Source organism: Myripristis murdjan, chromosome 16, assembly GCF_902150065.1.
Source record: "Myripristis murdjan chromosome 16, fMyrMur1.1, whole genome shotgun sequence".
NCBI lineage: Eukaryota > Metazoa > Chordata > Actinopteri > Holocentriformes > Holocentridae > Myripristis > Myripristis murdjan.
The window spans coordinates 34,702,171-34,714,275 of record NC_043995.1 but is presented as its reverse complement, the minus strand read 5'-3'; the positions used below and the strand labels follow the sequence as shown (position 1 = coordinate 34,714,275).

Genomic DNA, 12,105 nt, shown 5'->3' with positions numbered 1-12,105 from the left:
AAATATAATCTATGTCAGTGCGCTGCTGTAGCTGGAGAGTTTCTTTGCCTTTTGGACTCATACGGTGCCGGTGCAGTTCTTTTTTTATTTTTATTATTATTATTTGGTTAATTCCGCGATTATGTGTTCGCGGAAATTATAGGGCCCTAGTCAGCATCCCTGTCACTATCGGCTTTGATCAATAAGTGTGCTGAGCAGCGGCGCCGACGTCACGTTCAACAACCGCAAGTTGACGCTGGAACACCAGGGGGCGGCACCGAAATGAGGCACCGAAATTTTTGTTCTTATTCAGTCTCGTTACTACCATTTATATTGGAACCGGTGCCCTGTTGGCACCGCTTTTCGGTACCCAACCCTATTGGTAACAAACTAATCCTCCAGAAAGCAGAGTGTATCTCGGCCTCCTCAGGCCATGTTCTTGGAGATGAATTGTCTCTGTTGCCCTCAGGTGGCAGACATGTCCTACCTGACATGTCCTACCTGCCTGTAGGACATACATTCCTTCTGCACTCAAACTTTTAAATTAAGACTTTTAATCTTTCATTTTTTTCTCTGGCTCTTACAGGATTCTTTTGAAATCCTTTTAGCACATTATTTATGGGTCTCTTAGTGACACCATGCACTTTTATTAATTTATTTGTGGATCTATTCCACACAACGCTACTTGGTGTGTTTGTTTTGCATTTGTTTTGTGTGCATGAGTCAACCTGCTGCTGCTCATAACTAATTGCCCGTTGTGGGATTAATAAAGTTGTTTGAATTGAATTGAATTGAACTGAGCCTTCTACCTGTCTCTCCTGTCCAATGACAGTGCGAAGGAGGAGGAGGAGGGGCTGAGCTCAGAGGGGACGAGAGTGTGTGACAGAGGGAGAGACAGGGGAGGAGGGGAGGAGGTGGAGGAGGAGCGGTGGAGGCGTGGGAAGACGGCAGGAAGTCCTCTGGGACGAACCCTGAGCTTCCTCCGCAAGATGGCCACTCAGCACAAGGTGAGTGGTGTGTGTGTGTGTGTGTGTGTGTGTGTGTGTGTGTGTGTGTGTGTGTGTGTGTGTGTGGCCAGGTCCTTGCTGATCCAGCCCAGTTTCAGGTCTGACCTGGGGCCTTTGGTGTCATGAATACTGCAGTAACACTGCAGGAATACTGGAGTAATACTGCAGTAACACTGCAGGAATACTGGAGTAATACTGCAGTAACACTGCAGGAATGCTGGAGTAATACTGCAGTAACAACGCAGGAATACTGGAGTAATACTGCAGTAACAATGCAGGAATACTGGAGTAATACCTCCATCACCCGGCTTCTGCTCCCCAGCCTTGTAGTTCATTTTTCCAGTTGAATACAAATGTGTGTTCTCTATTAGATATAAAGGAGCACAGCAGTGGAACAGTTCTCCAACCTACAGTTTCTCTCTAAGGAACTGTGAGTGTCTGAGGGTCCAAACTGGGTTTTGGTAGTTGGGTTTGGTGTTTTTGTTTCATATTTTGCTTCCACACACTCGTATTCACACTCATGCATAAACATGTACACTCACACATGTACACATACTCACATAGGTCCATACACTCTTTTTACCTTTTTACACACTTTTACACACATTTACTGCATTGATCTAATGTATATTCGCTCTTTTTTTGTTGGTTTGTTGACATTTTTTGGCATAGATTTTTTTTTTTTTGTAATCAAACTTTGAGGTGGGATACTCCTATAAGCCCCTAGGGGTTTTCTGTATCTCACCTGCACAGTCTATTGCTGTTTCATTTTTGCTCTGATGTTTTGATTTTATTGTGCAAATAAATAAATAAAATAAAACAATACTGCAGTAACACTGGAGTTTTCCTGCAGTTCCTGCATTTCAAATAAAATGTCAATCAAGTTTAGCAAATCAACTGACAATTCATCAGTCTTTTTTTTATCACTTTCATTATCAGTTTGTAAGTGTTTTCATTACTTTCATTTGTTTAGTTTCTTTTTGATACTCGCATGTTTGACGCAACTTTCCTGATAAATGTCAGTTTTGTGTTGTGATGATGAATGATGACACAGCGCTCTGTTTTCATCAACAACTGTTTAGATCAGTTCGGCTCTAAATTAATCAAATTGCTTTTTAATTCATTACTGTGTTTTTAAAATCACATGTATTTTCGTCACCTCCATTTTTATCACTTAATTTTGTTAATGATATTGTAGTAATTCTGTAGTAATACTGTGCTAATATTCTAGTAATGCTGTAGTAATAGGGTGTAATACTGTAGTATTACTACTACATATACAAATATATATTGTAGTAATACTACATATACCATATATAGGGGAGAGTGGGGTAATTTGTGCCAAGGGGCAAGTAGTGCCACCCCTGTTATCTAGAAAACTATAGAAGAAGTTGGTCATGTGACCACATATTTTTGAAGAGGCATCCATTTCACTCATCCTGCAAAGAAGGGAGACACATGGCTTGAGAGGTAAGCACATTTCAGTTCAAAAAACCTTTTTTTGCGCTCCAAAGTAAAATTTCCATGATTGAGGTTTTTTGATTGCTGTGTTTGAACAATTATAGAAAACTTTGAAAACAGTTCACACAGATTTTAGTACTTTAGTAAGCTACACCATGAGTCTATACAGTTAGCATGATGTTAGCTCAAAACAGCTGGGGGATGCATTTTTTTCAAAATGGTGGGCTTGGGGTAATTTGTGCCAAAGGGCCTGGGGTAAGTTGTGCCAGTGGTACAGCTTGTGACTATATACTATATATTACTTTCTTGTATTTTATTGTTATTGTACATTATTTTCTTACCTTTGATCACTAAAACTATTCAGATTCAGGTGAAGATGATTTGCAGGTGCTCATTTTGGACTTTTTATTTTGTTCTGGGTATGTGTTCATGTGGCGCTCGGCCTCGTTATAGAAAAGTGGCCTGTGATCTTGTTAAAATAATAAATAAATGTTAAATAAATAATTTTGTGTTGAATTTGTTTTGCTTTTATATAGCATTATCATTTGTGAGATTAAAATTATCTGTTTTACTTCAATTATCAATGGCACAATTTACCCCAGTGTATTCTCTCTAATGGCACAATTTACCCCGCACCAGGGGCAAGTTGTGCCACAAAACCACTTTTTTTTCAAAAGCTATATTTCTCAAACAGTTTATATAAGATCCAAAGTGATTGTTCCCAGGGATGCACAACATCCTAAACTATATGTGCATATTTTAGTTGGAGGCATTACTGTAATCCCCTTTCTTTAAAGGCACTTTAAGTAAAAATTGGCACTACTTACCCCACTCTCCCCTACTAATATATTTTAGAAGCACTGGAGTAATACTCTGATAATACTGTGGTAATTTGTACTAATACTGCAGTAATAATCAGTGCAGTACAAATGCCATTGCTGTAATTACAGTGTAGTTCAGTGTTCTGCCAGCAGGGGGAGGTGTGGCTGTGAGTTTGCTCCTCTGCAGGTTTTTCTTTTCCTGGTTTATTCCCTTTTAACTTCATCCTGCCTGTCTGTCTGCCTGTCTGTCTGCCTGCCTTCCTGTCTGTCTACCTGCCTGTCTGCCTCTCTGTCTTCCTGCCTGTCTGTCTGCCTGTCTGCCTGTCTGTCTGCCTGCCTGTCTGCCTGTCTGTCTGCCTGTCTGTCTGTCTGTCTGCCTGCCTGTCTGTCTGTCTGTCTGTCTGTCTGTCTGCCTGCCTGTCTGTCTGTCTTCCTGCCTGTCTGTCTGTCTGTCTGCCTGTCTGCCTGCCTGTCTGCCTGTCTGCCTGCCTTCCTGTCTGTCTTCCTGCCTGTCTGTCTGCCTGTCTGCCTGTCTGTCTGTCTGCCTGTCTGCCTGTCTGTCTACCTGCCTGTCTGCCTGTCTGTCTGTCTGTCTGCCTGCCTGTCTGTCTGTCTGCCTGTCTGTCTGTCTTCCTGCCTGTCTGTCTGTCTGTCTGCCTGTCTGCCTGCCTTCCTGTCTGTCTACCTGCCTGTCTGCCTGTCTGTCTGTCTGTCTGTCTGTCTGTCTGTCTGCCTGCCTGCCTGTCTGTCTGTCTGTCTGCCTGTCTGTCTGTCTGCCTGTCTGTCTGTCTGCCCGTCTGTCTGCCTGTCTGTCTGCCTGCCTGTCTGTCTGTTTGCCCGTCTGTCTGTCTACCTGCCTGTCTGCCTGTCTGTCTGTCTGTCTGTCTGTCTGCCTGCCTGCCTGTCTGTCTGCCTGCCTGCCTGCCTGTCTGTCTGTCTGTCTGTCTGTCTGTCTGTCTGTCTGTCTGTCTGTCTTCCTGCCTGTCTGTCTGTCTGTCTGTCTGTCTGCCTGTCTGTCTGCCTGTCTGTCTGTACATCTGTTTAACATGTGTTTGTGTTTGTGTCTAAGGTTTTTTTTAGATTAAAACATTCCTGTTGGTTCAACTTCAGCCTCCTAACATTCCACTTCTCCCGCTCTCTCTCTCCCTGTCTGTCTGTCTCTCTCTCTCTCTCTCTCTCTCTCTCTCTCTCTCCCTCCCTGTCTGTCTGTCTGTCTCTCTCTCTGTCTCACTCTCTCTCTACCAGCTGTTTGGATGGCAGGATTGCATCAGCTCTCCTCCTCCCTCTCCTCCTTTTTTATCACTTGTGTTTGTTATCTGTTCCAGTTAGTTGTCATGGCAACCTGCTGGTATCAGCCTGTACCAGACCACAGAAACAGTGCAACCTGACCGATCAACAACCAATCACAGACAAGCAGGAAACAGCTCACCTGTCAAATTCAACTTCAGGTTGTTTAGAGTTTCCCGTCTCCCACAGACAGGAAACCACAGACAGACGTCAGGGTTAGGGTTAGCCTAACCCCACACCTGCCTAACCCCACACCTGCCTAACCCCACACCTGCCAGACAGGGTTAGGGTTAGCCTAACCCCACACCTGCCTAACCCCACACCTGCCTAACCCCACACCTGCCTAACCCCACACCTGCCAGACAGGGTTAGGGTTAGCCTAACCCTCCCAGGTGAGACCAGGTACAGCAGGCCATGGGGACAGAAGACATCTGAGACACCTGTCTTACTCACCTGTCCCACCCACCTCTCCTCCCACCTGTCTCACCCACCTGTGTAGGACAGGTGGGTGAGAGCACAACCCTAACCTGTCTCACCCACCTGTCTCACCCAGCACAACCCTAACCTGTCTCACCCACCTGTCTCACCCAGCCTGACAGACTGAGAGCAATTAAGGAAAACTAACAATCTTCATTGGGAGAAAATCAGGAAAGCAGCAGGAAGGTGAAGAGTTAAATACACAGTAAGACAGGCAGTGAGAGTGAGACAGGCAGTGAGAGTGAGACACAGATGAGTGATTGATGTGTTTGTAAATCTCTCATATTCATGTTTACAGACACGTGCCCTGTGTATATGAATATATAAATATGTGTATGCAGTTTATTTTGCTATAAGCTGAACCTTCTGGTGATGCACAAAGTTTTTTTTTCCTTTCCACTGAAAGCAGAGCAAAGCCCAGTGGTCATAAAACACGCGCGCGCGCGCGCGCACGCACGTACGCACGCACATAATGTGACCATGATTTCATTTTGTTTGATTTAGTTTCATATTATATTTGGTTTGTTTTTTATGGTTTAATGGGCGGGGAGAAATGTGAGGAGGGACATGATTGGCTGAGAGGCGGGGCCAGAGGCAGCAGCGGGCTGGTTTGTGATTGGTCAGAAGTAGACAGAGGGTCTGTCAGTCGTCAGAAGCCCCGCCTCCTCGGAACCGTGCTCAGCAGACTGCGGGAACAGAACCGACAACCTCTGAACGGACCTGAAACCTGGACCCGTGACCTCTGACCTCTGGGCTCCCGTGGATTTAAAGCGAGACGGCAGAGCGGCGGGAATGTCCCGGCTGCTGGACGGCAGGTCGAGACAGGACAGGATGAAGGAAATTAACTTAAAGGTGAGTCACGAGCCCGGACAATGACCCGCAGAGACACCGCGGAGAAAACCTGGAAAAACCATCTGTAACGTGGGAAACCATGAAAAAAATCACGAGAAATCCTGTAAAAACGTATCGGACGTGTAAAACGGAGCTGCGACGTGTCGCCGGAGGTTCCGGTTTCATGTTAAACATCAGAAATAAAAAAGGAAGTGAGTCCGACCGGCCGCCGCGACTCTGAGCAGAGAATAACGGCTCGATGCTGCCGAGTCCGCCCCGGGACAGCATTTTATTCCTTTTTAATTCCTCCCTTTTTTATTTTCATCTCTCTCTCTCTCTCTCTCTCTCTCTCTCTCTCTCTCTCTCTCTCTCTCTCTCTCTCTCTCTCTCTCTCTTTTCTCTCTTTTCTCTCTCGGCAGAAGTTGGAGAAGCTCCAGGCGGCGCTCACTTTCCCGTTTCTGTTCACTCTGAACATTTCTTTATTATTTCTTTATTTCTTTCTTTATTTATTCATATTTACTCTGGTGTGTATATGTGTGTTAATGTAGTGTGTATGTGTGTGTGTGTGTTTGTGTGTGTGTGTGTGTGTGTGTGTGTGTGTGTGTGTATGTGTGAAAACTGGGTTTCCTGCTCTCTGTCGGTTTTTTTTTTCTCCGGAGCAGCAGCGTGGCTGCTTTGTCCTGCAGGAGGAAATGACTGGGGGAGGGGAGTGTGTGTGTGTGTGTGTGTGTGTGTGAGTGAGAGAGAGAGAGAGAGAGAGAGAGAGACACATGGCTGTATTATATAGGCTCTATAAAGGAGGAAGTCAGTTTTGATGTTACATGGAAACAACGTCCATGTTGAGCTTCTTCCTCCTAAACAGACACAAAGTAATGGAATCGACTTAAAGGAGCATTTCACTGATCAATAATACAACTTTTATTTTTATTACTGGTGATATATTAAAAATGAAGCCAAAACAACACAGTGTCCAACTCTGCACCACTTTAAAACAGAGCAGTTATTATGAATAATTTATCATCTGTAGCTCAGTGATGAATAAACTATAATTTGTAGCTCTATAATCAATGAATGATAATCTGTTCTATAATCAGTAATCTACAATCTGTAGCTCTGTCACCTTTGGCTTCATGTCATCACCTTTCAGCTGAGTGAGAAAAAAGATTTTGAGAATAAAGTTTTAAGGTTATATTATGAATGAATTTTCTTAATAAAGTTTGATATTATTAGAATGAAGGTAGTAACCTGATCTGAGGTCAGCTGCAGACGGCACGTCGCCTCCTCGCACCAAACCAATAAATCATCTGCACATTTATGACATTTATTATGACACCGCGTCCTCTGTGATGTCATCAACAGCCGCCGCGTCATCAACAACAAAACAGCAACTGTGTTCTCTCTGTAAACAACCGATTCTATGTCCCAACACAGAGTCAGCTGCTGATAATCAGCTGATAATCAATCAGCTGCTGAGCCGCAGTCTGAACACACAGAACACTCAAAACATGTTACAGTGCTCTGTAGCACACACTAACACACTGCAACACACACAGTGACACACACTGTAACACACACTAACACACTGCAACACACACACTAACACACACTGTAACACACTGTAACACACACTGTAACACACAGTAACACACTGCAGCACACACAGTAACACACTGCAACACACACAGTGACACACACTGTAACACACACTGTAACACACTGTAACACACACTGTAACACACACAGTAACACACACTAACACACTGCAACACACACACTGTAACACACTGTAACATACTGTAACACACACACTGTAACACACACTGTAACACACTGTAACACACACTGTAACACACAGTAACACACTGCAGCACACACTGCAACACACACAGTAACACACACTGTAACACACTGTAACACACAGTAACACACACTAACACACAGTAACACACACTAACACACACAGTAACACACTTTAACACACACTGTAACACACAGTAACACACACTGTAACACACACTGTAACACACTGTAACACACTGTAACACACTGTAACACACACTGTAACACACTGTAACACACACAGTAACACACAGTGTAACACACAGTAACACACACTAACACACTGCAACACACACAGTAACACACACTGTAACACACAGTAACACACACTAACACACAGTAACACACACTAACACACACAGTAACACACTTTAACACACACTGTAACACACTGCAACACACACTGTAACACACACTGTAACACACTGTAACACACTGTAACACACTGTAACACACACTGTAACACACTGTAACACACACAGTAACACACAGTGTAACACACAGTAACACACACTAACACACTGCAACACACACAGTAACACACACTGTAACACACAGTAACACACACTAACACACAGTAACACACACTGTAACACACAGTAACACACACTAACACACTGCAACACACACAGTAACACACTGTAACACACTAACACACAGTTACACACAGTAACACACAGTAACACACAGTAACACACTGTAACACACACTGTAACACACTAACACACACTGTAACACACTGTAACACACTAACACACAGTAACACACAGTAACACACACTAACACACTGCAACACACACAGTAACACACACTAACACACAGTAACACACAGTAACACACACTAACACACAGTAACACACAGTAACACACACTAACACACACTAACACACTAACACACAGTTACACACAGTAACACACACAGTAACACACAGTAACACACAGTAACAGTTAACTGCAGAGCTGTTTAAGGCAGTTGTAATTAGTGTTTTTCCAGGGACATGCAGCCAGATGGTGTGTGTGAGTGTGTGTGTGTGTGTGTGTGTGTGTGTGTGTGTGTGTGTGTGTGTGTGTGTGTGTGTGTGAGTGAATGAGTGAGTTAGTGAGTGAGTATTCTATCAATATGCACTAAACTAAACTAAAGCTGTAGCATTAGCTTTAGCGTCCAGTGGATCACAAAACACACCGGATCTTTTTGCGGATCAACAACAACAACAACAACAACAACAACAACAACAAAAAAACAAACGGAGATAACAAGACAAACATAACTTCACTTAGAGGTTTTTGTAAATGTTATAAATATTTTAAGTATTATTTTGCCCATTGTTTTTAGCATTATGAGTGGTGACCGTGTTGTTGCTTCCTCTCCAGGGTGTGTGTGTGTGTGTGTGTGTGTGTGTGTGTGTGTGTGTGTGTGTGTGTGCAGTTTTATAGATGGAAAATACATCAAAGATTTCTTTCTGTTCAAACACTTAACAGGAACACACACACTAACACACACACTCACACTGACACACACACATTCACACAAACCACTTCCCTTCCTCCACACACTCACACACTCCTCACTACTAAACATTCCCACCTACACACACAGTCGACTCCAGCTGTCTAAACACTGATTGGTTGTAAAACCAATCAGCTCAGGGACACACACACACACACACACACACACACACACACACACACTTAGACTCTGTCTCCTGGCATTAACATGTGTCTCCACCTGTCTCACCTGCCCACCTCTCTATGCAAATACACACACATCATTTCAGAGAGATAGATAGATAGATAGATAGATATACTTTATTGATCCCAACCAGGGAAATTCTGGTGTTCCAGCAGCAACAGTAGAAACATACAATAAAGTTAACTAAAAAAAGAATAAAGGCTAAAAATATACAATAGAGACTATAAAGACTAAAGACTCAAAAAATACAATAAGGGCTGACCTAAGGAAAGGAGATACGAGATGTGAAAATATACATATGGAGTGAGCATGACAATATACAGATGAGACAGACACTCTGCTCGTCCTCCTTCCACGTAAAACCTGAGCTGTTGTTTCCAGGCAGCAGGTGTGTACCAGCTGCAGGTGTGTACCAGCTGCAGGTGTGTACCAGCAGCAGGTGTGTACCAGCTGCAGGTGTGTACCAGCTGCAGGTGTGTACCAGCTGCAGGTGCGTACCAGCTGCAGGTGCGTACCAGCAGCAGGTGTGTGTGTGTACCAGCAGCAGGTGTGTACCAGCAGCAGGTGTGTGACAGCAGCAGGTGTGTACCAGCTGCAGGTGTGTGACAGCAGCAGGTGTGTACCAGCAGCAGGTGTGTGTGTGTATGCGTGTGTGTCCAACTTCTGCCGAGAGAGAGAGAGAGAGAGAGAGAGAGAGAGAGGGAGAGAGAGAGAGCTCAGTTGTCATTTTTGAATGTGGTTTCTGTCAGGTGAGCTGGTCTTTTATATTAGAATCACTCAGTCGTTTCATTTGACCGTCCAATCAGAGCCGAGTCTCTGCTGAGTCCCAGAGCCAGGCAGCCAATCAGAACAGGGGAGGCAACCTGGAGGAGACCTGCAGGTTGAAGGTTCAGATACGCACCTCTCCAAAATCACATGAACATGACACATAAAAAATATCAAAACAATATTTGAGCTTGAGTTTGTGAGTGAGTTTCTCTGATTGTGACATTTCTGCAGACGTCTGAAGGTCATGTCAGTCATTCTTTCTCGTTTGAGGAAGTGCTCTAAGTTTTCCAAGTGAAATGCAGCTACACTCTCGCTGCACGTCTGGAAATGAAATCTTTCCAGCAGATCAGACTGAAGTTCAGACTGTCAGCGTCTGCACACCAGCCTCCAGTCTGCACAGCGCAGAGAGCCACACATGGATAAACATAACATGCATAACATGGTTAATGTGGTTAACATGGTTAACATGCATAACATGGTTAATATGGTTAACATGGTTAACATGGTTAATATGGATAACATGGTTAACATGGTTAACATGGATAACATGGTTAATATGGTTAACATGGTTAATATGGTTAATATGGATAACATGGTTAACATGGTTAACATGGTTAATATGGTTAATATTGTTAACATGGTTTCATGCATAACATGGTTAACATGGTTAATATGGATAACATGGTTAATATGCATAACATGGTTAATATGGATAACATGGTTAACATGGTTAACATGGTTAATTTGGTTAATATGGTTAACATGGTTAACATGGTTAATATGGTTAACGTGGTTAACATGGTTAATATGGATAACATGGTTAACATGGTTAATATGGTTAACGTGGTTAAGATGGTTAATATTGTTAACATGGTTAATATGGTTAATATTGTTAACATGGTTAACATGGTTAATATGGTTAACATGGTTAACATGGTTAATATGGTTAATATTGTTAACATGGTTAACATGGTTAATATGGATAACATGGTTAACATGGTTAACATGGTTAATATGGTTAACATGGTTAATATGGATAACATGGTTAACATGGTTAATATGGTTAATATGGATAACATGGTTAATATGCATAACATTGTTAATATGGTTAATATTGTTAACATGGTTAACATGGTTAATATGGTTAACGTGTTTTACATGGTTAATATTGTTAACATGGTTAATATGGTTAACGTGTTTTACATGGTTAATATGGATAACATGGTTAACATGGTTAATATGGTTAACATGTTAACATGGTTAACATGGTTAACTTGGTTAACATGGTTAACTTGATTAACATGGTTAATATGGTTAACGTGGTTAATATGGTTAATATGGTTAAAATGGATAACATGGTTAACATGGTTAATATGGTTAACATGGTTAACATGGTTAATATGGATAACATGGTTAATATGCATAACATGGATATGGTTAATATTGTTAACATGGTTAACATGGTTAATATGGTTAACGTTGTTAACATGGTTAATATGGATAACATGGTTAATATGGTTAACGTGGTTAACATGGTTAATATGGTTAACATGGTTAACATGGTTAATATGGATAACATGGTTAACATGGTTAATATGGTTAACATGGTTAATATGGTTAATATTGTTAACATGGTTAACATGGTTAATATGGTTAACATGGTAAACATGGTTAATATGGATAACATGGTTAACATGGTTAATATGGCTAACATGGTTAATATGGTTAATATTAACATGGTTAACATGGTTAACTTGGTTAACATGGTTAATATGGTTAAAATGGTTAACATGGTTAACATGGTTAACATGGTTAATATGGTTAACGTGGTTAACATGGTTAACGTGGTTAATATGGTTAACGTGGTTAATATGGTTAACATGGTTAACATGGTTAATATGGTTAATGTGATTAATATGGTTAACATGGTTAACATGGTTAATAT

The 12,105-nt window shown here is 42.1% G+C and overlaps 1 protein-coding gene across 2 annotated transcripts in view; it reads left to right on the top strand.

Moving 5' to 3' along the window:
• The first annotated feature begins 890 nt into the window (after nt 1–890).
• Nucleotides 891–12,105, top strand: part of LOC115373526 (rho guanine nucleotide exchange factor 2-like) — a 34,454-nt gene continuing 23,239 nt past the window's right edge. The window contains exon 1 of one of the 2 annotated variants that reach the window (XM_030071976.1): nt 891–986. In XM_030071976.1, coding sequence (XP_029927836.1) covers nt 969–986 — 18 coding nt within the window. In that variant the 5' untranslated portion in view covers nt 891–968. Of the gene's footprint in view, nt 987–5,712; nt 5,885–12,105 lie in introns of those variants that run through there. The other variant, XM_030071975.1, reaches the window with a different exon arrangement.